The following is a 27,675-nucleotide window of genomic DNA, read 5'->3' as shown; positions in this document are numbered from 1 at the left end:
GCTGAGAAGCAGGTATGAGAGCGAAACGTACTCTGCACCGCATAGCTCCGCTCTGCGTTTGCAATTTTGCACAACGTACACGTAGCGCCCGTGTAGAAGAACTAACAAGAGTGGGAAGGCCTAATGTCGGTACCCTGAATCAGGCGCTAAGCCAGCCAGGCCAGGGCAGGTGGCCCTTCACCTAGGGTAGCGCTCCCCACCCCCGCGCCCCGCCCCTCCGAGCGCCCGGAGGAGACTTGGGGCGCAGGCGCACTCGCCGCCGCGGCTGTGTCGGCCTCCGCTGACGTCAGGACGCCTCGCGGGTTAGTCCCCCGCCCCGGCCCCCGAGTTCCGCGCGGGCCGGGCTGGGGCGGGGCGTCAGGCCAGCTGAGCTATCCGGTCAGACCGCGCCAGTTTGAATGAAAGCTCCTCAAGATGGCGGCGGCCGGGGCCGAGGCGCGAGGAGGTGAGGGCTGGAGAGCGGCGCCCCGCACTGTCCCCCGTCCGCCGGGCAAACTCCCGAGGCCCGGGAAGCGGGGCCGGGACGCGCGGGCCGGCCGGAGCGCGACGCGGCGAGACGCCGCCTCCCGCGCCACTGACACCGCGGCCCCCAGACGCGCGCCTCGGGCTCCTCCCTGCCCCCGGCCCCTGACCCTCCTCGCGGCTCGGCCCGCCCGCTGCCCTCAGTCCCCTCCCGCGCCCGACCCCCGCGAGGCCCGGCCCGCGCCTACCGCTGCCGGCCCGCCGACCCGGCGGCCCGGCCCCCGCCGCCCGCCGCGCCCGAGCCCCCTCCCCGCGGGGCAGCCGTGCGGTGGCGTCCGGGCGGCCCCGGCGGAGCCCGGCGCGGCTCGAGGTCCGTGGGCACGCTGGGGGCGCGACTCCTTTGTGGTGGTTTGAGCGGGACGTTTGCGGTCGGGCTGGCTTCGGAACTGGGGAGCGGGAGGACCCCGTGGGGCGAGTGTGACCACAGTGTCAGAGTAGCGGAGAGAGGTCGGGGCAGAGGTGTGAAGGCTAAGCGAGGAAATGAGTGAGGATGCACCCCGATGCGGACGCACCGGGAGGGGCGGTTCCCCGTTGCAGAGAACCCCAGTAAGTGGGTACTGGCGGCGGCAGCCCCTGGCTTACGGGAATCGGTTCCCTCCCACCCCGGTAATTTGCGAGGTATTTATGTGGACGCCGAAGAATTCGGTGCCTAACGTGTGTTTGTGCGCGCGCTGAAGGACGGGAACTTTCACTGCCTTATAGAATTGAAAGGTATTTTCCAGCGCTGCGCCTCTCTGCGTGGATTATGGATTCATTACCCCCCAACTTTTCCTCCGCTAGGGGTTAGTGTGGAACTAGTGTCAAGTTTTCGTGGTGGTCATGAAATGTTTAATCTTACCAATGAATTATTTTTCTGCCGCGGGGGCAGGGGGTTTGCAGTTTTTTATGTTCCAAGTTTTCTTATTCCCCAAAACAGCATTTCCGTGGAGGGTCGCGTCTTGAATCCTCGTGTAACTCGGACTGGGTGAAAATGGTAGGAACGGTAGACAAATCCATGCTGGGTAGATAGCCCAGAGGAACCTCCTCTGCATGTGATCAGCATAATGAGGTTACCTTTTACACAAAACATCCTGAGGTTATTTCAATACAAGGGACTTAAGGGGTCGTTTCTATTCTGCCACTCCCCTCCCCCCAAACCACCACTCCAAAACCAGCAGGCTCTCCCCCCAGATATTTTGGGGGAAAATCCTTTTCACTTTCTTGGTCTAGAATCATGCATCCTTTTTTGGAAGGGGTTGGAGGCACGTGTGGAAATCGTACTTGAGGCTTTCTGACCGTGAAATCCCGGTGTGAGATGGGGAGGGCGAGGGGAGATTATAGGAAGACCAGCTGTTCTCTCCTCTCTGGAAATTACCTCCAACCCAAAAGGTTATCACCACTACCTTGGAGAGCTACCAAGTAAAGCCAGCGTTTACTGATAAATCTTGTTTGGTAATCCCAGTTTACTCCAACCCTGCCATTTTTTTCAGCGAAGCTGAAACCCAGAAAGATGGAAACCTCCCTAAAATCATGCAGCTCGGTGGCCTGGCGGAGGCTGGGGCAGAGGACCTCTTGATCCTCCCTGATGCTTCTACTAGCGCTAGCCATAAAGCCAGGTTCATTACCTGTTTCTAAATATCAGTTTGTGTTAACATACTTTAAATGCAGTATGGTAGCATACTGTTTACGGGAATTTGAGGGTAAAACCTTCCGCAGCAGAGTTAGTTATTGGCTTCTACAAGGTTGATCATGAGGACGGCTGACTTTCTTCAAGCTTGGTGTGTGGATTATGTAAATTGAATACTCTCTGTATTGTCATTCTTGGCTTTGAAAGCAATACAGGAAATGAGTAGTAACAAAACTCAATATACTCTCCGTTGTTTTATTTTAACTCCTGGGTTTATTGACCTTGATAATAATACATTGCAGCATGGGCAAAATCGGAGTTAAAATTTTATGCAACCTTCCAAAATGGGAAAAGTAGGCCATGTGATGTATGAGTATGTAACTATAGAATTAGATTTCAATTAGATTTCAGTTCTTATTGTTCAACTAAGAATCTTACATTGTTACTTTTTAACAATGTAAGATTATTTTAAAATATATTTAAGATGTATTTCTAACAATAATGAGCGTGTCCTTGAGATCTACATTTTATTAAATGAGCAATTCTGTGTAGAATACAATGAAAAAGTCAAAAATATTATCTCGACTTTTGCATCTATATGTAATCTAATGCAAGCTTATAGACATGAAACATTTTGTTCAGGGGACCTAGTGGAAATTGACATCAGTTAAACATGTAGGATAGAGACCCATGAGAAAATCCAGGAAGACCAATTTACCAAGAGAGTTCTTTAATGGTTAACTTTTTCTTAAAGACGTGTACATGGTTTCTTGTCATATGAATTTTTAGTCTTATAAAATTGCCACTTGAAGGGTGGGGATATAGCTGTCTTGAGTTTTCCCCTTTTTTTTCTTTTGGTTTTTTGTTTTGTTTTATTTTAATTGAGTAGCTATTTCACTAGTAAAGAATTCTATTTTCTTATTGTAGCTTGGTGTGTGCCTTGCCTAGTTTCACTTGATACTCTTCAGGAATTATGTAGAAAAGAAAAGCTCACATGTAAATCGATTGGAATCACCAAAAGGAATCTAAACAATTATGAGGTGGAATACTTGTGTGACTACAAGGTAGAAAAGGTAAGGCAAATATCTAGACCCTTAAAAGAGACCTAATCAGACTTCAATTCAGTATTTCATATTTCTGTGACATAAAAAGAACCTTAAAAGTAAGCAGAACTCTTCTTAATGGTTAAAATTCTTGGCCATAATAAAGTTGTGTCCTATCATCTGTTTTGCCAAATAACATTGAGAGGATTTTGAAGCATAAAATGTTCTTATATTAGAATATTTCAAGGTGCTTATATCAATATCATTCTACATCCAACTCTTGATTATCTCCAGGTGGATTACCAGAGCAAATGTTTTATCTGAGATTGGCTTCTCCTGTCATTCATTTTGTTCCTGAATCATATTTCCCCACTATCACCTGAGATGAACCTAGAAGTTCAAGCCAATTTTAGTGGTACTGAATCTCCTCAAGAAGCATCACCGTTTGTTTTTCCTGCCATCCTGTCAAACTCCTGCTAGCAGTGAGGTTCTGTTGTGCAATAAAATGGCCTGGAGTTCACAGTCATTTCTAGGCTTCGTCTAGAACCTCATGACTTCAGTAAAGTCATTTAACTTCTCTGGGCCTCACTTTGTTTCTGTTCCTCTACAGGGTTGTTCTTCAAGAAGCTCTTTCAATCTAAACCTTACAATGTATTTTTGAGTAATTCAGTTTTCTGTAGCCTACTTCCTCTACAAGAACTCTGTTTCAATTAATTAATCTGTCCATTCTTGCAGATGAATGAATCAGGAATCCTGCTTAATTCTTTGTTTTCCTTCTTTTTCATCCTCCATATGGATTCAGTCATTAAATCCCATTCTTCCTTTGAAACATCCATCTTCTTTTTGGTATCACTGACTTCCCCACTCAGTGGGATTTTATGATGAAGCATTTCACCTACACTCTCAGCAGCCTTCAACCCCAAAACAACCCTGTCATCTGCCAATTCAGTTTATAAACCCTGGCCTGACCAGTCTAGCCACAGGTGTCATATAATCACACTTCTTGGTTCCGTTACATATTATTTCTATTCTTGCACTGCTCAGTTCTACTTGACAAGCTTTTTATCTTTTGCTTGCTCCTTCCATTTTTGTCATCAGTTTCCCCAAATTTTATTACTTTTCTGGACTTCTGACTGTATCCCTTCCCTCACCCTCTCATATTCAGCTGCAGACTTCTGCCTCACTGGATCCTTCAAGGATGAACTTTCAACTTACCTTCACACCAGTTATCTGTATCTTTGTTCATTCTTTCAGAGGTGTCACCATTTTTCTTTTTTCTTCCTACCCATCCGCTTTAGGACTTTGCTCTGATGTCCTTTTTTTTTTTTTTTTTTTTTTGCGGTACACGGGCCTCTCACTGTTGTGGCCTCTCCCGTTGCGGAACACAGGCTCCGGACGCGCAGGCTCAGCGGCCATGGCTCACGGACCCAGCCGCTCTGCGGCACGTGGGATCTTCCCGGACCGGGGCACGAACCTGTGTCCCCTGCATCGGCAGGCGGACTCTCAACCACTGCGCCACCAGGGAAGCTCTCTGATGTTGTTTTTGTATCAAGCACTGTTTTTCCACTGCTTTATCTTAATCAATAAACCTATTCAGATCTTCCTTAACCTTCCGAAATCTTTCTTACGTCTTCCATCCCCACTCAAGCATTTCCTGTCTTTTCCTTCTACTTCATTTCCCACTAACTTTTTAAAGACGGCTTTATTGACATATAATTCACATACCCTACAATTCAACAATTTAAACTGTACAATTCAAAGGTTTTTGCACCCTCTCAGAATTATTCTAAAACTTTTTGTGGAGATGGTAGCACATTTTCATTACCCTAAAAAGAACCCCATACTGCTTAGCCATCACCCCCCAAACCTCCCCATCTCTTTTCCCCACTAACCCTAGGTGACCACTAATCTACTTTCTGTCTCAATAGATTTACCTATTGGGACATTTCATATGAATGGAATCGTACAATATTTATGTGAGCCTTTATGATTGGCTTCCTGCATTTAACATAATGTTTTCAAGGTTCATTCATGCTGTAGCACGTATCAATACTTCATTTTTTTTATTGCCAAATATTCCATTGTATGGATATATCACATTTAATTTATCCATTCATCGCTTGAAGGACATTTGGGTTCCTGTTTGGGGGCTATTATAAGTAATGCTGTTATGAACATTCATGTACAAGCCTTCGTGTGGGCATGTTTTCATTTCTCTTGGATATATACCTAGGAGTTGAATTGCTGGGTTATATGGTACCTCTGTATTTAACCATTTGAGCAGCTGTCAAACTGTTTTGCAAAGTGACCGCACCATTTTACATTCCCATCAGCAGCGTATGAGGGTTTCAATTTCTACATGTTCACCAATACTTGCTATTATCTAACTTTTTGATTATAGTTGTCCTTGTGGGTATGGAGTGTCTCATGGTTTTGATCTGCATTTCTCTGATGGCTAATGATGCTGAGCATCTTCTCAAGTGCTTATAGCTCTCGGTCCGCAGCCTGTTAGGAACCAGGCCGCACAGCAGGAGGTGAGCGGCCGGGAGTGAGCGAGGCTTCACCTGCCGCTCCCCGTCGCTCAGGTCACCGCCTGAACCATCCTCCCCCCGCCTCCCCCACCCCAATCCATGGAAACATTGTCTTCCACGAAACCGGTCCCTGGTGCCAAAAAGGTTGGGGACTGCTGCTTATAGCCATTTGTGTATCTTCTCTGGAGAACTGTCTATTCAGATCCTTTACCTGTTTTCTTAAATTGGGCTGTTTGTCTTTTTATATTGAGTTGTAATAGCTCTTTGTGTATTCTAGATAGTCCCTTATCAGATACACTGTTTGCAAAAAATTTCTGCTGTAGCTTGCCTTTCCACTTGTTACTGACTTTTTAACCCTCTCTGTTCTGATTGACGGCTGTCAGTGGCCTCCTCAAGGCCAAACTCGAGGACCTCAGATCTTACTGTGCCACTTTGCAACACCTAACACTGTTGGCTACTCTTTTCTTCTCTGAAACTCGTGTCCTGGAGAGACTGCCTAGGTTCTGGTTCACAGTCTGCTTCTACCATGTACTAGTTGCGTGACCTTCAGCACATTGCGTAGGTTCTCTTTCCTTCGCTGCTTCCCGTACGGGATGAGGATCTTTACAGCACCAGCTCGTGGGGTTACTGTGAGCAGAGACTGACCTGTGGCGGTCACGCTGTAGAGGGGTGTACTCTCATCATTGTTACTCACCTCTATCTCCACTTCTTTTCGCCACCAGTTTTTCTTACTGTTCTTTTTGAATCTCCTTTACAGTCTCTTACCTGTCCTTCTGAAGTGTTAATACATAATCTCCAAGGCTCTGTCCTTGGCCCCCTTCTCACTTCGAAGCTGCTCTGTAGATGACCTCTTTCCCAGTGGTTTCTACTTCTATCTATTTGGCTCATGACCCTCAGATCTTTGTGAGGCATTGACTTCTTTCTGAGCTTCATTTTAAGCTGGACACCCTGCAGGTACCACATTCAACGTATTCAAAACTGTGCCCGTTTTCCTCCCTCAAATCTGTGTCCTGATCTGGTGTTCCCTACCTAGTTTGACAGAATCATAATACTCCCAGTTACCTAACCTTATAATTTCATACTTTTTTAATTCTTCCTTCCTCCCTACCCTCTAAATCTAATAGGTCATCAGATTATGTGGTCTCTACCTCTCTGTCTTTTCCTGTTCATTCCTGTTATACTTTGACAGACAGAGTAAGTTACCAAGGAGTCTGTGCTTACATTGAAAGAGCTGCCAGTTTTCTTTCTTATGCTACAGAATTCTGAGTATTATAGTTCAGTTTGGGTAACTTTTGCTACTAGTTTCTCCTTCATCCTTCTCCTTTTGGTTCCTTGCTTTGGAATAAGCACGCTTTGCACACTTATGTCCTCCTACAACCCACTTACATTCCTCACATTTTTTTTTTTTGCGGTACGCGGGCCTCTCACTGTTGTGGCCTCTCCCGCTGCGGAGCACAGGCTCCAGACGCACAGGCTCCGCGGCCATGGCTCACGGGCCCAGCCGCTCCGCGGCATGTGGGATCTTCCCGGACCGGGGCACAAACCCATGTCCCCTGCATCGGCAGGCAGACTCTCAACCACTGTGCCACCAGGGGATCCCTATTCCTCACTTCTTATCCTGCCTAGCACAGATAACTGAATCTGTAAGCCAGTATTACTTGAACATACCTCTACCTTTCTACCTTTTCTGTCTGTCTGTCTGTCTCTCATGTTCAGGGCAGGTGAAAGATCTTAACACCCTATCCTTTTCTTATGTGTTCCCCTCCATTTAGCTCATGAAAGACACTGTTTCAGTACCATATTCTTCAAAGCCATTACAGTTGTTTCTGAAACACAGCTCTGATTGCATTAGGACCTTCCTTTAGCCCTTTAAATGGCTCCCTGGTGTCTGCCAGTCTAAGCTGAGACCCTTTGGACTAAGGCTGTTATCATCTGGCCACCAGCCCCCTTTCCAGCTTGTAACATACCCTACTTGTAACATATCCTACTTGTATGTTCTCTTGTAACATTTCCTACTTCCTTACCGCATTGATATACTTGTAAATTCTTCCATGTAGCTAAGGTTTACTGAGTATCTACTAAGAGCTGAGCACTCTTCTAAGCATTGAGAATCTAGCTAAAAAACAAACATAGCTTATATTCCAATATCTGAACACATCATGCACCTTTGTGCCCTTTTGCTTTTCTCATCCAGTTCCCTCTTTTAAATATTGTTTCCCTTCTCTCCTTGCAAAATCTGCATGGCCTGCAAAGTTCAACTGAAAGGTTACCACCAACCATAGAGCCTTCTTCCCTTCCCCACCTCTAGCAAAATTAATTGCTTTATATTCAGGACTTATAAAGCACTGTTCTTGTCATTATTCTAGAGCTGTTCACATTTTGTAGCTCTGTTTCATACCTGCTGAACTGGCAACAATTTGAGGGCCAGGACTGTGTCTTACTATAGCCCCTAGTACGTAATGGGTATTTAGTTCATGGTTGATGAATTGAATTGGTTTTGCGTCAGTGATTTCTCCAGTCCTCACCATCACTGTTAGACTAGACCTCCATAGCGTCACGCTTAAATTATAGCAGCAATTTATTGACTGATATCTCTGGTTTCACCTTTCTGTTGTCTCACTCAATAAACATTTGAGTTTATTCTGTGTGTCAGGTACTACATTAGGCAGTGGGAAAATAAAGGTTCATGAGAAACTGTCCCTAACCTTAAGGAACTCACAGCCCAGTGAAAAAGATTGACAAGTAAATCACCCAATGCAATAGTATAATAAGCGCTAGGGCAGACATCATGATGTGATCTGTGAGAGGTATGCCTGCGCTGGTCAGAGAAGGCTTCCCAGAAAAGATAATATCCAGCTGGGGCCTGATAAGATGAGTAGAGTCTTTTCTTAAGGCTTTAACATAGAGAATGGGGTGGTAGGATCTGGAAGTGGGAGACAGTGAGAGATGAGTAGAGGAACTCCAGCCGTCCTGCAGCAGTGGGGAGTCATCTGAACGGTTCTGAGAAGCGTGACACTATCAGATATGCAATTCAGAGAGTTTCCTCTCTGCAGTGAGGAACGTGGATTGGCAGGAAGGGGAATGACATATGTATAACTTACACATTCTGAAAGGCTGTTGCAGTAATCTGGGCAAGAAGAGATGGTGCTTGAACTAAAGTAGTAACAATAAAGATGAAGATAAGTTGGTGATTTTTTGAATTATAGCGGATGTAAAATTTAAGTCTGTAGTTTAGTGGTCAGGGGGTTGGCTGGGGATCCAGCAGTGAGGGATCCACATCTAGGAAAGCTTGCCATGGCGTGGATAGTAATACTGTTCACCAAGGCCCAGGAATATAGGAAGATGAGGCTTAAGGAGGATTAGGATAGGAGGACTAGATTGAAGTTGGAGAAGAAGGTTGAGAACATTTAAGTGTAAGACGACCAGTAGATAGTTGGAAATGTGGCTCCAAATCAAGAGTGAGAACTAAGTGGAAGCATTGTTCTTGAAGCAATTGGCAAGAAGATGGGGATTGAAGCCCCAGGACTGGGTACAGTTACGCCTTCATTAACTCTGCAGATATTTCTCCAGTCTTCTGCCGTCTACCATGTCACGCACCGGGCACTAGCAGTCTCAGCAGAGAATGGCACAGAGGCGTGGCCCCTGATATCATGGGGTCTGTCTTTCAGTGAGAGTAGAAAAACCTTAAATATCATTGTACAAAGGACTTAATTACAGTTGAGGTAAGGCTGATGTAACAGAAGGCTCTAGCTCATCCTGGAGAGAGTAGGCAGGTGTCCGTGAGGACTGATGTTTAAACTTAGTCCTAAAGGGTGAAAAGATAATGGGGGAGGGTATTGAGTCAGAAGAGAGCCTGACTCCTTCAAGGAATTTGCAGTGTGAGTGGAACATAGAGGGATTGAAATGAGGCTGGAAGGATGGGGCAGGCCCCAGAAAGTGCATCTCCTTGTAGGCCAAGAAAGGAATTTTGGACTTTAAGGGCAATAGGGAAATATTTTGTAGTTTTGAGCAGGGGAGTGACTTGGGGAGAGAGGGGTGTTGAAAATATCACTCTGGCTGTTGTGCCGTGAGTGGATTGAAAGGATAAGAGGCCATTGCAGTGATCCAAGTAGAGAAAACCGGTGAAGAGCCAGGACTGAGGAACAGTAAGTGGTACTCCCAGGAAGAACTGTCAAAGCAACGGAGAAAAACTGGCAGGAAAGGTAGGAAGAAAATCAGAAGAGTAAACACGGCAGCCTGAGGAGGAGATAATGTCAGTAAAATAGAGTCATACCCAGTGGGTCAAAGAAGTATAAAGCTCCCTCTGGATTGAGCAATGGACGGGTCATTGACACCCTTAGAGCATTTATGTGGTATGGATAGAAGAAGCCGAAATAGAATGGATTAAAGAATTAGTTGGAGGTGAGAAAGTAGGGTCAAGTGGTATGGGCGACTCTTTCCAGAACTCTAGCTTTGAAGAAGGGCTATGTAGGGTCTAAGGGTGTTTATAATTTTTAATTTAAGAAAAAATCCAAGTAGATAACATGATTTAAAAAATTGCATGTTATAAAGCATCTTATACTGAGACTATACCTTAGTCTCCGATCTCTGACCTTTTAGTAATTTATCATATCTTTTCAAGATCCCTTACTTATTCAAGCATTTATATCTCAAAGGAGGTTTAGTTTAATTTTGCCTTTAAAAAATAAGGGAGATTCAGATGCTAGAGAGGATCAGGAGAGAGCAAGAGACTGAAGGCACAGGAGATGGGGGTAATTGACGGAGGAAGGGCCTCTCTCCTGTTGTGTCTGTGGTCCCCTTCTTGTCTAGCTCCACGCTAGGGTCACGTGCTACTGAAAATAACGGGGGAGGCGGTGGGATAGGGACTCCTGAGGGAAGAGGAGGAGGTCTGAAATAGCCAGCTCAGGAAGTGGAAAGAATGCTAGCTGGGGGAACAAGCAGGTGGTTACCATGATGAGCTCATGTCAGGTCCAGTGGAACTCAAGGTGTAAACTGTGGTAGTCTCACTGCTGTGTGATCCTCCTGTGCCATGTTCTTGCCACGTCACCCCTTCATACAGAAAAATTTCTGACAAAACTGGGTTCTCTTTATTAACATCCTCACCTCATCAGTGAAGAACACCCATGCACATCAGTGGGGCTTCTCCCTTAGGAATCAAATATTAAAGAAATACTACCCAAAGCTTTGATTTCTTAAAGTATCCAGATCATTCTATGTCTCTAGGACTACCACTATACTGCATGGCCACATACTAACACATACTACCACATACTAACAAAATAGCCACATTTAACAATAGAGTCATACTCCTAAAAGACTGATTGCACTTAAGAGTGATTTGTTAAGAACTGGAATAACAGAAATCATTAGACTAAAACCTGAATTTTAGAGACCAGGAAAGCAGAGCTCCAAGAGGGACTTCTCCAAGGTCCTGTTGTTCATTTGTGTCAGCCTTGGGCCTCTAACCCAGGCCCCCAAACTCCTACCCTCTGTCTGGTTACTGGTATGGAAATCTAGTGACTTTCCATTGACTGTAATAGTTCTCAAACTGTGTTCTCGTGGAACACTGGGATTTTCATAATCAGATTAAGGCTATTCTACCACTAATAGTGAATACTGTGATTACTTCAAAACTTGCAGGGGAAAAATAGCTAATGGGAAGGCAGATTTTTTTTGTTGTTCTTTTTTGTGCCCCCATATATATATGTATTTTAAAGTGTTTGTGCTAGCTACCACTTACTGGCTACAGACAGCAGATGACAGAACAAATATTGAAAAACCATGAATTGCTATCTCCAGGTTAAGTTGAGCAGCCTGTATTTCTTTTAAGGATCCATATCGTTACTGTTGTGATTTTTATATTGCATACGTGTTGGTAGTTGTATTTTTCGTTATACATTCAGAAACATTTAGTCAAAGCCTAGGATATAGTAGGGAATTGTGCTTGGTTCTGGGGCTGCAAAGAATAAGATTCTTTCCTTCCCCACAAATGGCTTATAGTTTAGATTAGAAATGGGAACACGAGTTGGCAGTAATCAGAGGCAGGGAAGACTTCACGGGAGAGATGACATTTGAGCTGAGTTTTAAAGATGAGTAGGTTTTTCTGCATATAAAAGATGAGACTGAAATAAGTGTTCAGTAGGCAAATGGAAGAAGACATTCTAATTAGAAATAACTGTGTGAACAAAGGAACAGAAAAGTATGAAAAGGCCTGGCATGTTCAGTTACTAACAGTAGTTCAGTGTGGCTGGAGGGCGGTGTGTGAATGGGGCCACATTGGAACATTGAGTCAGGGAGGCATCAGGGACCCAGTCAAGAATGATCTTTGTTATAATAGGAAGTTTGAGCTTAATTCTTTAGGCAGTGGGCAAGCCATTAAAATTTTTAAGCAAGAAAATAACAGAATGGCTGGCACTGTGGATTTTTTGTTTTTATAAGAAAACTACACGTTAGTAGAGAAGGACAGAGTGGAGTGTTATCAGTCTGGTGGCAGGGAAACCGGTAGGAGATCAGTGTCCTAATCCAGGCAAAGCTGGAGGCTTGCAGGAACGGGTGTTCTGGCGAAAGAGGTGGGCCAGAAGAAGCATGTGGAGAAACTTGGTGATGGGTTGGGTTGAGAGGAAGGAAGAGGTGTGATTGACGTGGTTTGCGACTTGTGTGACTAGGCAGATGGGGGTAAGGCTGCCATTGATGGCGAATACAGAGAGAAACCATTCAGGAACAACAGTGGCGAGTTCCATGTAGATAGATTGATTAAGAACCTGTGGGACAGACATCCAGTAGGCTATTGACTATATGGGGTTGCAGCTAAAATTTTGGGAGAATCAGCACACAGTTAAAGCCACTGGAGTGAAGAGGTTGCCCAGAGAGAACATTTGGAGCAAGAATTCTTAGTCTGGAATCCACATATCCTGAATTTACCCATTGTATCATACATGTGACTTTTGATAGGGGAAGGTCTGTAGCTTTCTTCAGATTCTCAAAAGAGATGAACCCTTGTTTAGTGTGAAAAGGGGCCAAAGACAGAGCCCTGAGTGTCTGCATTGTGTAAGTGCAGTTCCTAGTAGACAAGATGGAATTAAATGTATTTACATGGAATGAAGCTCCCCACAGAAACACCATGGTTTCTAAGAATTGTAAAAACCATTGGCCTACGATAAAGTCAGGTATTCAGAGCTGTCCGGAATTTGCTCTTGCCTTGCCGTTACCATTCTCTCTCTCTCGCTTCAGTGTTCTAAACTGTAAAGCTGGCTAAGTCCATCTCTTCACTGTTTTCTGGATACTTCACGCAAATCTTAGCTCCAGGCTTCTGCTTGTGTTTTTCATCCTGCCTGCCCTGTGCCCTACCCAACAAATGCTATCAATCTTTCACAGTGTAGTTTGTTCTACTTTCTCTGTGCCTTTTTCTCATTGACCTATATTGATTTCCCTCTGTGTATTTTAGTGGTATCTATTGTCTTATTTGTTTTGGCATTTAAAATTGTACCACCTTGCACTGCTACTTATTTTACATACTATTGCCTTCCTTTCCCAGCGAGATTTTGCTCCTAAAGGCTAGTATTACCTTGCATCTCATCACACCCTCTAGTGACCAAACTTTCATATGCTCATAATAGATACTAAAATATTTGAATGAATTTAACCTAAGCTAAACATAGTGGGGAAAATGTCTTGAAGAAAAAAATTAATAAGATGCATTCCAAATTATACAGGAATGATTAACAGACCATTTTTATGACTCCACTCCATTTCTATAGGTAATCAAGAGTTGATTGCATATCTGAATAAGATACTGATATCCTATGAGACTTAAGAAATTTTTGACTTTTATTTGAAATTTTAGGATATTGAAGTAATTGAATTTGTTAAGTCAAACTGATTTTTCTGTATAAAATTATCCTATTTTTCAAAATGGAAAGATCTTTTTTTGATTTTAAAAGTAAGACAAGGCTTATAAAATAAAAGGAGTCTACAAAGTAGAAATAAAACGTTACTAATATTTCTGTAGCACTCAGGTTTTCGAAGCATCTTTACCATCCGTAAATTAGGTAGGTACAATGTGATTAACATACAAAACTTGCAAGCAACTCATCATAAAACGTTATTTTGGAAGTTGACTACAGTGGCAGTGTTTTTAGTTTTGCTGAATGATAATTTAGCTTAATCATCTGACTTGAAGCCACCATTTCTGTTTCTTTCATTGTTTGCTGGTAACTTTGGTATAACCCAGGGCTACGTAGGAAAAGCTACAGCAGGAAGAAAAAAAAAAAGAGGACCAGGGTTGCATTGCTTTATTTTGGAATCAGAAACATTTTTAACTTTCATAATTAAGGGGAATCGGTAATGTTAGATACTGCCAAGTGGATCTCATTATTATTGAGCATATATCTGCCAACAGCAATCCCGAATTGTAGTAGTCACCTCAGGAGGGAGAAATCCATGTTACGTTTTAGTGAGCCAGTATGACTGACACTTCAGTATATGTCTAGGCTTTTTTTTTCCTGGAATCGTAGTATATATTTTCATAGAAGTACAGTTTTTGTGCATATGCTCACACCATAATTGAGCCACTTTTTTTAACAAAACATATTTTGACCATTTTCACAAAGAAGCAAAGGTCTTTTAATTAACAAGCATTACTGCTTATTGGGTAGAATATAATAAAACCTCGAGATGAAGATAAGCCCTCTCACTCGTCAGGTGACCTCCTGCAAAGCTGCCTCAGTGCCCCTCACCCAGTGGTGCCTCCACAGTGCGGCTTATACCACATTGCCTAGACCTGCCAGGTCACTTGGCATTAATAAACTATGACTAGTAAAACATCCTTACTTTATAATAAAACCTTTATTAAAAATTTCAGGAAAAAGCAAATGTATCCCAGTTAAGTTTTTATCAATATCTATGAATTAAAATAACTAAAAACCGTAGAATGCAGTTTAATCACTTTCATATTTCAGAAGGCGTTTTACCCTAGCGCTCGTGGATATATGTTCACTATTCCAGAGAACAAAGACAAAATTGAGAGACTTTACTTGAAAAATTTTTTTCTTACATACACTAGACTACCTTTTTTAAGAGAAACTTAACATAGCATTGCCTGGCTTTAAGGGAAGAAAACGTAGCCAGTCACTGGGGTGGGAAGGCAAGATTTCAGGTACCATGGTGGCCAGCAGCAGTCTGAGGGATAAGTCAAAGTATTTGATCTTTGGTGCCTTGAGGGCCTGCCACCTAATCCAGCCGCGGGCGAGTCTAAGGTAAGAACTCTCTGGAATTGTGCTGTTCAATAGAAATATAGTACAAGCTACATATGTATACAGTCAGCCCTATGTATCTTCGGGTTCTGCACCCCAGGATTCAACTAACCCCGGATCGAAAATACTTGCAAAAGAAAAACGTTCCAGAAAGTTCCAAAGCAGAACTTGAATTTGCCATGTGTTGGCAACGATTTATATAGCATTCACATTATATTAGATATTGTATGTAATCTAGAGATGATTTAAAGTATATGAGTAGGTTATATGCAAATACTGTGCCGTTTTACATATGAGACTTGAGCATCCGTGGATTTTGGGTTCCGAGAGGGGTCCTGGAACCAATCCTCTGGTGAATACCGAAGGACGACTATGATTTTAAATTTCCTTGTAACCATGTTAAACAAAATGGAAAGAAACAGGTGAAATTGCTTTGAGTAATACATTTAATTTAACCCCAAATATTATTTCAACGTGTAATCGATATTTACACATTAAGAAATATTTTTTAAAAATTAACAAATATTGTGCGTTATTTTTTTGTGCTGAGTTGTTGAAGTGCAGTGTGTATTACACTTAGAGCACATCTCAATTCAGACTAGCCACATTTCCTGTGCTCCGTAGCCACATGCAGCCAGGAATGACTGTATGGGACAGTTCACTCTAGAAAATCTAGGGGATGTGTGCCCAGGACATTGAGAAAAAGAACTTCCCTCACAGCCAGTGTAAAATATGAAATTACGGACCTTAGAGGATGCCTACATCTGTGCTGGCCAAGCAAGCCACTGACCTGGGTCATAAATTATTCATTTTGGGACAACTTATTTCCATGATCAAGATCAATATATTTTGTGTCACTTGATCACTGTTTGGTAACATATTCATGACTTTCAGTACTTTTATCTTTCTCCAGGTGCGACTCTTTTGTCTCTGGTCAAACGTCATGCCACATCTAAATTCTATGCATAGTTCATGTAATATAAAGAAAAATAGTTTTATTTTTATGATTTGTATTTTATCTGCTAGTAACTTGTGACTGTATATTCTGAACTTTATTAAGAAAAATGATAATGAATACCTTACTCTTTAAGATATTAAATTCTTTTCAGTAATTGGGTCTGTCATAATCTGATTTGCATTTTCTTTTATATTTTAAGGATATGGAATATTATCTTGTAAAATGGAAAGGATGGCCAGATTCTACAAATACTTGGGAACCTTTGCAAAATCTCAAGTGCCCATTACTGCTTCAGCAGTTCTCTAATGACAAGCATAATTATTTATCTCAGGTAAAGAAAGGCAAAGCAATAACTCTAAAAGAAAATCACAGAGCTTTGAAACCTGCCATTGCTGAATACATTGTAAAGAAGGCTAAACAAAGGATAGCTCTGCAGAGATGGCAGGATGAACTCAACAGAAGGAAGAATCACAAAGGAATGATTTTTGTTGAAAATACTGTGGACTTAGAGGGCCCCCCTTCAGACTTCTACTACATTAATGAATACAAACCAGCTCCTGGAATCAGCTTAGTGAATGAAGCCACCTTTGGTTGTTCATGCACAGATTGCTTCTTTGAGAAATGTTGTCCTGCTGAAGCTGGAGTTCTTTTGGCTTATAATAAAAATCAGCAAATTAAAATCCCACCTGGCACCCCCATTTACGAATGCAACTCAAGGTGTCAGTGTGGACCCGATTGTCCCAACAGGATTGTCCAAAAAGGCACGCAGTATTCACTTTGCATCTTTCGGACCAGCAATGGCTGTGGCTGGGGCGTAAAGACCCTCGTGAAGATTAGGAGAAGGAGCTTTGTCATGGAGTATGTCGGAGAGGTACGCTCGCTTCTCTCATAGCGCACAGTGTGCGGGAGGCTCGTGCTCTTGAGGCGCCGCCTTTTACCTCAGTAACAAACACACTTGGTACGTTTTGCTGTTACCGTTTGCAGATATGTTCGGACTTCAGGTTTGAGGGAAGGGTTCACTGGCATCATGAGAAATACAAACTTGAATGTGAACAAAAAAAATCATACGCAGTGACAAATGAAGTAGAGTCGCCTTTCAACAAACACCCACTCATAGTCATTGAAACTGGCATTTGCAACTTTGAAAATATGACCAGTATTTTTACACAAAAGTCCTAAGAAGAATATCAGATCTAAATACATCCTGACTTAGAAACTTTTAAATTGTAATTTACTTCACCCATTTGACCAAATATGATTAAGTGTAGTTGGCAAAACTCAATTTTGCATCAGCATGAATGATACTGTAGAGTACATGAATGCTTTATGAGCAAGTACTGTAAAGTACACATGAAAACATTTATCGCAGCCACCGATAAGAAAAATCCAAACTCTTTGCATCTGTAGCTCAGCTACAAAGACCATTCTCTAAAATACCAACTACTGAGCACATTTATTTTTGTACATATAATGCATATATACAAAAAATAGTATTTACCACATACTATTTTAGGCATACTATTCTAAGCACCTTGCGTTTCAACTCTTACTAAATTCTCTCAACAACTCTGTGAGGTGGTAGTATTTCCTCCATTATTGTACAGCAGGAAACTGAGGCACAGAGAAATTAAGCAGCTCGCCCAAGTTCACTTAGTTAGTAGTAAAGAAGAGCTGAGGTTCAAAACCAAGGCTGCAGAATCGCTGCACTTCACCCCTACACCACACTTCCTCAAACTGAGTGGAGCGCTAAGCTGTGGCTAGAACAATGAGTGGGACTGCATGTCTGGGGTTGTCAACCAGGCATTTTAAAAGTTGTTTGGAATTGGATCCCCTTTAATTATCTGTATTCATCCAGAATTCTGAGGTTAAACTGCATCCCTACTTTGATCCTGAAATTTTTAGATAATGGCAGATTATTATAAATCACTATTCAGAATACTAGACCTTGTATAATCAAATTGTTCTCTTCTTTTGGTTTAATGAATGTGGCAGCTAAATTTGGTTGACACCATGAATCACTTGAGCCATTTTTGGTTTCTTGAGCTGCGCGTGGGGTCAGGCTGTGTTCTTCAGAGCAGAACTGTATAGATGATGGTTGTGAGCTACAGAATTTCATGAAAACCACGTATTCTACAAAACTAAACTTTCCAAACAGTTGACCGCAAATTTAACGTACCTTCTCTCCTGTATTTGTAACAAATTTCCATTTGTAACTGTACACAGATTCGTTATAGGAAAAATATGCCTTCAGAGCCTATTTAGAGCATACCTACTTCTAAATTTAGTCCTTTACACTCTGTTATGTCTTACACAGAGCTGCAGTTGTGCAGCTTTTTTGCACATATCAAATAAATGAGAATCGAAGTTGGGTACTGTTTCCGCTTGCTAATTGTTGGGTTGTCCTCACGCTCATTTGAACAGTCATACTTCGTTTGCACCATCCATTCTCCCCTCTTTGATTTCCCTCCTCTGTTCATCTAGCTCTTCTAGTTTATGTGAATGTTTATTTTGATGGCACTTTTACTTCTTTTTATGCACCTGAAGGCATTAATATGTTAATTAATAGATTTATGGATGGGTGTTTCTTCAGCAATAGCTATATAATATACTATAGTTTTTTCTTTTTAGGTTATCACAAGTGAAGAAGCTGAAAGACGGGGGCAGTTATATGACAACAAAGGAATCACATATCTCTTTGATCTGGACTATGAATCTGATGAATTCACAGTGGATGCAGCTCGATATGGAAATGTGTCTCATTTTGTGAATCACAGTGTAAGAGAGAAAGTACAGGCAGGACTAATTAGTACTGTTTTAAAAGATTTTCCATACTTGAGGAATAATTGTCTTTAAATTATATACTCTTTTATTATCTCCAAAGTATTTTAATACAAGGGCCTCTTCTGTTAATTCCTGGTATTATTGCTGTTTTAGGAAAATTCATCGAGGTGCCTACCAAATAACATCCATTTTGCAGGAGTCTTTACATATGTTACTTCATTTACACTTTCCAACAACTTTATGAGATAGGTATTGTCCTCGTATAGGGGAGGAAATTAATGAGCAGAGGAGTTAAGAGGTAAAAAGTTTAAGAATTAACACATAACTATATGGGTTACAGAAGTAAACACAGCTAAATTTAGGATACACAACTAAAGAAGGGTAGATTTGCCGTGTTCTCTTAAAATGTAAACATGTTAACATTTTTATAAAATTTAAGAATTTCTAGAGTATTGAAGTATTTAGGGCTACTTTTCTAAATTATGAATTAGTATTCTTAATTCTTGTTTGAAAAGAACTCAGAATACACTTGGACCCTTAACTCCAGAATCTTATACTCTATAAAAACTATTTCCAAAAGTAAGGGAGGGTAGGAGTTACTGGACACCTCCTAAGTGCTAGATGGATAACATAGTATTAGGCTTGTGAGACTGACATTATCTCTATTCTATAGATTAGATGACATTATCTCCATTTCATAGATTACAAGGAAAATGTGTCTTGGAGCATAAGTTCCATAGCTGACCATATAAGGAGGTAGACCATGTTAATCTTTTGATGGATTTTATACCAAAAAACTAGTTTATGATTAGTAACGAAATGTCAGGGACCTTCTGACTCCTTTGTTTCCTGGTTTACTTACATGTTGAATTTTTTCTTAACGATAAAATTGAGATACTCTCCAAATAGATGTATTCTATTCAAGGACAATTAAATAGTTACTTTGATTTCTCAGTATGATTCACCGGATCTTTCTTGCATATGCTAGAATGTAGTGCCGAGTTCTCGAAATGCTGAGCAATTCCAAACAAGTTTAAGAAATGAAACCCCATGCAACATGAAATTTGAGCTCTACAGTGCTGATTTGATTTTTTTAAAAAGTTCCTCAAGTTCTTTAAATATGCCTTACTAGAGCATGTTTTACTTTTAATTTCAATAATTCTATTTCTAGATGTTCTACTTGGGCATTTTTTGAATCTTTCTAGGCTCTTCAATAAACTTTTGATACAGTAGTCCCTCCTTATCTGCAGTTGCACCTTCTGTGGTTTTAGTTACCGGCTGTGAAACATGCTCCAAAAATATTAAATTAAAAATTTCAGAAACAAGCAAAAAAAAAAAAAAGAAATATATATATATATATATATATACCTTACTAAAATATTTACAGGTGAAATGATAATGTTATCTAACATTTGCATTAAAATTCCCCAAAAACAATTAAGAAGTTGGGACTAGATGAAACAAGATTGACAAAAATGTTAATAAGCTTTGAAGTTGCATAGTGGATATATGTGGACTTACTATATTATTTTCTCTAGTTTTATGTATGTCTGAAATTTTCTGTAAGGGAACACAGTATTTTTAAATGTGCATGCCTCAAAGACCTCTAAACAATAAGCAAGTTAATTTCTCGTAGAACTTAAAACTAATACTTTGGGAAATTAAAGATTTTATATAGCACGTAGAAGAGCTCGTTCATGTCAATTTTACTTCAGTGGGTTCTCATGTTCCTTTTTAGTGTGACCCGAATCTTCAGGTGTTCAACGTTTTCATTGATAACCTCGACACCCGTCTTCCCCGAATAGCATTATTTTCCACAAGAACTATAAATGCTGGAGAAGAGCTCACTTTTGATTATCAAATGAAAGGTATGATTTTCAAATACAGTTTCTTTGGTGGAGTTTCAGTGTGAAGAATCTAATCAGAATAGGAGAAGACCTTAGAGTATCTGAACCAAACTCATGTTAAGGTTTTAAAAAATAAGGCTATAAGAGTTTGTCTTTTTGCTGAGGGCACAAAGCTAATCTGACAGAGCGAATACTAGAATCCAGGTCTGCCTGATCTTGGGCTGAGTAATGCTCTTTCTTCTACAGCATGTTGCTGCCTGCTTTTTTCAGAACTTCCATATAGAAGCTTATTTATTATAGCATCTTTTCTCAATATTACTTGTATTTAAAAAATTTTAAGCCTACATTTCTGAATATTTACTAAAAGATAAGATTGAAAATATGATTTAAATCACATATGAGCTTATTCCATTCCTAACTGAATCTGGCTTTTAAAGAGAACATTTAATTCTGTTTGCTTTACTGTGACAACATGTGTTTTCTTTTCTTTGTTTTTCTAAGTATGATGCCCTTTACGTATTGTTACTACTTGACCTTGCTTTATGGCTCTTAAGCAGTTTATGAAATGAATGCGTGTATATTGGATTTTACTAGTAAGTTTCATCATTTCACAAATCCATTCTCATAAATATGGACTAATAACATACACTTTACCTCTTACTAGCCCACAGCATCCTTTCAAGACAGTTTGTAAAGAGTCTGTCAATTTACAACTGAAAGAAAATTTGAAACTCATTATGAATTGTCTTAACTTCTTCTCCTGTATTTCTTTTTCTACGTATTCAGGTTCTGGAGATATATCTTCAGATTCTATTGACCACAGCCCAGCCAAAAAGAGGGCGAGAACTGTGTGCAAATGCGGAGCTGTGACTTGCAGAGGTTACCTCAACTGAATTCTCAGGAAATAGAACTGATGATGACTATAGTTTTTCCCCTAATGTTACCATTTTTAAAAAATAAGTATTTGGGGCTCTTTTCATATTATCAAGATTATACACTATGTTAATTTACAATTCGTGTTTCAAACTATTGGCCACATGCATTACTGATGCTTCTGAAGAGAGGAACACAGGATCACATAGACTAATTTGAAATATACATATTCAGACTATTTACAGATCTGTGTAGAAAGACGTCTGTGTGAATAGAGAACTGCCTCCTTCAGTGTTTAAGTGTTAAACTAATGATGTAACAGTCACTAAGATCAAATATTCGACTTGCCATACACCTTGAATTTAGAGAAATAGAGTTAATTCTTATTGGACAAATACACAAGTTCTATTTTTGTTATGTCATTCCTGTTTACCTACTTACTACTCATTGTACTTGTATTTGAGACAAATAGGTGATACTGAATTATACTCTATTTTCTACTTTCATTAAAACATTGAGATCTTAATGATATAGAAATTTAAGGTCTAAAATTAAATGTAAAAAAGTTTAATTACAGCTTGATTTAATATTTTGAAGCAATCTAGACCACTAGGAGCGGTGGATGTCTGAACCAGTAATTCTAAAAGATTTTTTAATCCTGTAGAAGAAAAATACCCAAAATGTTCTCCCTAAAATTCTAGAATGGCTAGCTGTTATGCTTCTTTGAAAGGACGGGGCGTTTGGGACCAGGGGGGTTTTTTGGAGTGCCAGGCGGGGGGAATGCAGCACTTGATAACATGAAGTAGGCGGTCCATGCTGAGTAGCTCTGGCCTCCACAGTAAAACGAGATGCCCCCTGAGAGCGGCTGTATGTAACAATAATGTTCCACACTATAATTAACATTACATTTTCTGAATTTCAGGTAATTTTAACATTTCCTTTCCACCAAATTTAATTATTTTTATAATAAATAAAGGGCCTGCAGGCCCTTTTTAAGAAGTGATCTATATTTTGAACTGATACTTATTTTATACATGAATTTTTTTAATGTGATAAAGCTAAACTTGGCTTGGCCAAAGTGTGTGTCTGAATTATGACCATTTATTACTTGAACTATGAAGACTGAAATGGAATATATTCATTGTTTGGGGTTTTTTTGTTGTTTTTGTTTTTTCCTATGTAGTGGAACCTCAGTCCAGAAAAACTATATTTTCATCTCTTTCTGATCCTGGGACTTCTAATCACGGTGTCCAACATGAAGGCGAATGCAGCAGATAAGTCTAAATCTTGGTATTCTTAATTAAGTTCTGCCAGAGGTCCCTGCCCGAGGCTTTAATGACCTACAGTAAGCTTGGGTAAAACTGAGCTGACTTTAAGAAAGCAGCACTTCACATCTTCATCCTTAACCTCTTTTTTGGGAGAAGCTACACTTTGTTATATTGCTATCACGGGATTTTGCTCTTTCATAATATAGGGTAAATTGTTTACATGTTTGGAGTCTCAGAGTATATTCTGTCTGCTCACCAAAATTTGCCGAAGGTGTCAAGGAAAAATATATATTTTTAGTGCCATTTTTTTCTTTATGAAAAAATAGTCACATGGCGTCAGTGGTAAAAAAGCGTCACAGGTTTACAGGCCAAACTTGCTTTGAATTATAATTCTCACAGGTTCAAAGATGTAATTGTACCATTCTTTTTAAAAGGTCAGTGTTTTACTGTCTAGTTATTTGACCTTGTCTACTCTCTGTTAAAGAAATGTAAAGCTGGAGGACAAAGGGAGGATGACTGTTTTCGGTAAACCCGTTTTGTCTTGTCCTTATTAATAGAAACGTAATGAACCTTTGAAATCTTTAAAAACCTGCATTACCCTTAAGTTGTTGAAAAGCTGAACTTAAGCAGTAAAATGATAGAAACTATTTAAACGAAGCTGTTCGGAGCTTTAACTGTTTTAAGTCAACATTTAGCTTCTTTAGTTCCCTAAGTTGTCAGAATTTGTTCTCTCAATATAAAGCAAATATTCATGGGCAATATTTAGATCAAGTTTAAACTGTAAATTAATCCACTGTTCAAGCTGTATCGGTACCGTTGTTTTTGGTATCTCCAGAAGAGGATTGTGATACACAATTGGTAATCTCAGGGTTTTTTCCCCACATATGCACAAAATCTAGACTGCACTTATTTTTCTTACAGTTCAACAGTTTCTCTTTAGCAAAATAAATTTAGTTTGGCATTTGACTTTCTATTTATCATGGCTTAGCTTTATTTCTGAATATTTTACTGTCATTTCCAGTAAGGCTACAAAAAGGGCAGAAAAATATTGATGTATTCATGACTACCTGTTACTGAGATTAACCAAAGGTTTATATACCATTCCTTTAAATGTTACTTTTAAGAAAGTCTTATTATTGTCATGATTCATGCATTTGAATATCAAAGTAGAATTTTACGCTTAGCATAAGGTAGACGGATACTTTTTAAAAGTTTTGAGCATTACTATTAGTCACCAGGTACTTAAACATATTGTGCTAAGTACTGCCTGGAAGTACAGAGGAATTTTAGAATTAGAGCTAATAATCTCTGAGCAAGTCTTAAGCCCTTTATCCGTACTCCTGTGCTTCTCATGAGTCTGTGAGGTTGGTGCCGTCCTCCTTATAGCAGCCTACTGAAAAAACAGGCTTAGACCGGCTAGGGAACATTAACATCCCCAGGATCATAAACTAAACTTGACTACTTTTAAAATATTTGACCAACTTCAGGCAGACTGTTTTAAAAAATCCATTTCTACTGTTTGTTAGTTTAAACAAACTTCCAAGTCCTGGATTCCTCTCTAAGGCAAATGTAGCTAGCCACTGGGTTTCCTTTGTGACATATCTTGGTATTTTGAAACTTGTTTTTCACTTCTTCATACGTCACAGTTCTTGAAGTAAAAATCAAGTAGCCACTGTAATTAACCCTGCCCACTTCTATGCTCTTTTTGAGAGGCATTAGTGCAGAGTGGTTAAGAGCATGGACTTGGGGGCCTGAAGTGCCTTGTTTGAGTCGTGGCTTCACCCCTTACGAACTACACGGACTGACCTCCCTGTGCCTTCACCTCCTCATCTGTGAGTGGGGATAGTAAGTGTACCTACCTCAAAGGGCGGTTGTGAGGAGGAGAGAGTGTGTAAGAGAATCGAGCATTGTCACAGAGTAAGTACCATATATAAGAACTAGCTGTAATTACTCTGTACTATAAACCCGTACTTTAAAATATTTGGTGGTCACTACAAGTTTTTTGATCGAAGTCTGTTCTAGTGCTTAGCCCTTAAATTCGTTCAGCCAGCGTTGATTATGCCAGGCTTGCCTATGAAGCAACAATGAAAATGTGGCAGTATGGAATATTAAATTCATGGTGAGATTATAAAATGCTAAGAATATATTCAGAAGAATGTTTACAGGCATGTTTTAAACACCCACCTTGGATCATAAGCTATACTATTAAAATGAAGTCTTAAATGTCAGTGAATAATATACAAATGTATGCAGTGGTAACATTTGATTATGTGATGTATAATTATGAAGTGTAACTAGTTTTTAGAGCCTAAGATTAAAAATGAAGTCTCTGGGTTCCTGTAATAGGCCTGTTGTAGTTATGAGTATTGAACGTTTTGCAGTCCCTACTGGTTCTCTCCAGTGACTTATATATTCATCACCTTGAATTTAGGTAATGGTACTCATAGGGGAGCTGGGCAAAATGGAATAATATATAATCCTGCCCCAATCATACTGAGTCTGTAGAGTGTATTTCATCAGAAGCTCGGGGTAGCATCTGAGCTAGAAAGAAAGGGGTCAGTGTTCTCTTTAAACTTCACATTCTTGCTTACACACCTCTGCCCTCAGCCACCTTACTATGCTCAGACCAGTCTGTGTTGGTGTACATATTAATAAAACTTACTGTTGAGTAATTTAGGGCAGAGACACTTGCTATAAATTGTGATTCAACATATTCCTCAGAGAACAGTCAGAAAGGAGTTGCACCCTTACTCTCAGCCCTGACCCTTAATAATCGTGTCGGTTCCTTCCCCTCACCCCTCTCTGGTGCCAGTTTCTTAGCCGAAATTTGAAGTGTAGTCGCCACTGTCCAGTTTTTCTCCCATGTCAATGGGCAAGGGCTAATTTATCCTTCTGCCAACATTTGGGAATGGAAAATTCCCTTCTGGACAAGTGAGAGGGCTGGCTTCCTGGGTCCACTTGACATTGGTTCCCCTGAACACCCAGTTTATCTTCCTTTCCCGCTGACTCTAAGTCTTGCAACCTTAATTAGTTTTGTGGCTCCAGTACTGATTTTTGGTTTAATTACAATGCAGCATGGTGATACTGCATTTCATTGTTTAATTGATCCGAAAATTGTTTTTTAGAGACTGCTTAAACTTGTTTGAAGTGAAATCTCTGCTTTTGCTTTCTTAATCTATGAAATATCAGCAAACCAAAGGGTTTATGAATATTTGCTAATAACTTTATTAAATCCACATACATAACTATGCAAAAACAACCTATCGATGGACTTTAAGGAAGCTGAATGCCTTTTAAGTAAGTATTTTCTTTTAGGTTTTGATTTTACCACTGTATTCACATCTATACTCTTAAGTGATGGAACACCTGAGATAGGTAAGGGGCTGACTTTCTTCTATCGCCATCAGTTTATGGTAATAGATCCAAGTTTATTCTTTAAATCTGAAGCATTTTTACAACCCAGGATATGGTCTGTCTTGGTGAACGTTGTCCTTTGTAAACTTGAGAAGCGTGTCTTCTGCTGTTGGATGAAGTGAAGTGTCCTTAGTGTCAGTTAAATCCAGTTGGTTGACGGTGCTGTTCAGTTCTTCTGTATCCTTGCTGATATTCTGTAGACTAATTGTTACAGCTGTAATTGTGCATTAGTGTGTCTTTCTCCTTTCAGTTGTTTTTGCTTTGTATATTCCAAAGTTGTACGGTACTTTTAGGCTTCTGTCTCAGTGAACTGGATGCTTTATCACTAGTAACATAGCCACTCCATCTTTCTTTTAAGTAATGTTTACATGGTAAAGGTTTCCATCCTTTCACTGGCAAACCTACCCAAGTCTTTTGAAGTCAGCTTCCTATAGACAGTATATAGTTGGTTTATGGTTTTTCCTGTTTTGATGTAATTATTGATAGGTTTGGATTTAGTTCTCCCATATCTTGTTTCCTGTGTTTTCCCTCTATTTTTTGGTCCTCCGTTTCCCCTTTACTGCCACCTTTTAGGTTATAGGAACATTTTTAAGTATTCCATTTTAATTTATCTATTAGGATTTTGACTGTTATCTCTTGGTATAGGTTTTTTAGTGGTTGCTCTAGAATGAAGTGAGCTTTTTCTTTTTTCAACTACTATCCTCTCCCCTGTTGCCAGCTTCTCATAGAAATATTGTAAATGTTCTCGTGTAGGTAGCTCGGCTTCTGGAGTGGCGGGAATTTCAAAATCAGAGGAGCTTTGTGAATCTGTGCTGCTGCTAAGAGTTAGCGGCCTTTTCTCCTGAGGCACGTGCTTCCCACTGCTTAGAGCAGTTGTTTCTCCAGCACTAGAACCTATACTTACATCTTGATCTCTGCTTTTCAAATCAGAGTATGTGTCCTTTGGGCAAAGTACATTTTGTTCCATCTGAGGGGCAAGAGTATTGTCGTTGATTCCTGGCCTGTAGACGCGTCTGCTCGAGGAGGTCATACCCCCATTTCTCTCTTGGGAAGATAACAGAACAGTGTCAGACTGGCTGTCCCAGCCTTGACTTCCTTGTTCTGATATGTGTGTTGACTGGGAAGACGTCTGGGAAGAGATGTGAGTTGATTCCCCATCAGAGGAGTCACTGAAAAGCTTCGGAGACTGAGAGCCCCCTGCCTCTGTGGAGGACGGGAGGTTTTCCAAACAGTCATCAGTGAGGTCAGCACTTCTTTTAAAGAACACTTCCCACTGTGGTACTTCCCCGTCAGCCTTCTGGAGCTGTGGGACAGGACCCATGTCTCCTTGAGCCGAAGCTGGGATTTCTGATTCTTCACTTTCGCTGTTGGATTCCGCACAATCTATGAAGTCTGCCCAGAGAGAAGTCGGCGTACTCTCCGCTCTGAAGCATCCTGTGCTTTCTGTCTGTTTTTCAGGCTGGTTTTGTGATATCGCAGTTGTGGGAAATACCTCAGGGTGAAGAGTTTGCTGGTTTGGAATCTTGTGCCTTAAAGGTACTGGCAGAGGATCATCAAAGAGGTCACTGTCATCGTCCTCCT

At 40.5% G+C, this 27,675-nt stretch overlaps 2 protein-coding genes across 7 annotated transcripts in view; one reads left to right on the top strand and one right to left on the bottom strand.

The window, feature by feature from the left end:
- Positions 1 to 249: 249 nt before the first annotated feature.
- On the top strand, positions 250 to 22,415 carry SUV39H2 (SUV39H2 histone lysine methyltransferase). 2 transcript variants are annotated; one of them, XM_089906383.1, is made up of 5 exons: positions 250 to 445; positions 16,111 to 16,782; positions 18,540 to 18,686; positions 20,431 to 20,560; positions 21,326 to 22,415. In XM_089906383.1, exons 2-5 carry the CDS (start codon positions 16,114 to 16,116, stop codon positions 21,430 to 21,432), a joined length of 1,053 nt encoding a protein of 350 aa, XP_089762509.1. In that variant the 5' UTR covers positions 250 to 445; positions 16,111 to 16,113; the 3' UTR covers positions 21,433 to 22,415. The 2 variants fall into 2 exon arrangements, with proteins under 2 accessions (XP_089762509.1, XP_022436275.1); XM_022580567.2 differs by lacking the exon at positions 250 to 445 and adding an exon at positions 3,120 to 3,201.
- Positions 9,302 to 27,675, bottom strand: part of DCLRE1C (DNA cross-link repair 1C) — a 66,921-nt gene continuing 48,547 nt past the window's right edge. For 4 of the 5 annotated variants that reach the window (XM_022580561.3, XM_022580562.3, XM_022580564.3 and 1 more), the window contains one exon: positions 9,302 to 27,675. In XM_022580561.3, the coding sequence (XP_022436269.2) occupies positions 26,702 to 27,675 (974 nt within the window). In that variant the 3' untranslated portion in view covers positions 9,302 to 26,701. The other variant, XM_022580560.3, reaches the window with a different exon arrangement.

Source organism: Delphinapterus leucas, chromosome 2 (genome assembly GCF_059928025.1).
Source record: "Delphinapterus leucas isolate spDelLeu-1000000601 "Yukka" chromosome 2, BTC_Dleu_Yukka2, whole genome shotgun sequence".
NCBI lineage: Eukaryota > Metazoa > Chordata > Mammalia > Artiodactyla > Monodontidae > Delphinapterus > Delphinapterus leucas.
This window is presented reverse-complemented; position numbering and strand designations above follow the sequence as displayed.

What these genes read in the sequence shown, in the direction of transcription:
- SUV39H2 (XM_089906383.1), top strand. Translation starts at nt 16,114, where the DNA reads ATGGAATATTATCTTGTAAAATGGAAAGGATGGCCAGATTCTACAAAT. An exon ending in TCATGGAGTATGTCGGAGAG is followed by an intron (nt 16,783 to 18,539) that starts GTACGCTCGCTT and finishes TTTTCTTTTTAG; the next exon opens with GTTATCACAAGTGAAGAAGC. An exon ending in TTTTGATTATCAAATGAAAG is followed by an intron (nt 20,561 to 21,325) that starts GTATGATTTTCA and finishes CTACGTATTCAG; the next exon opens with GTTCTGGAGATATATCTTCA.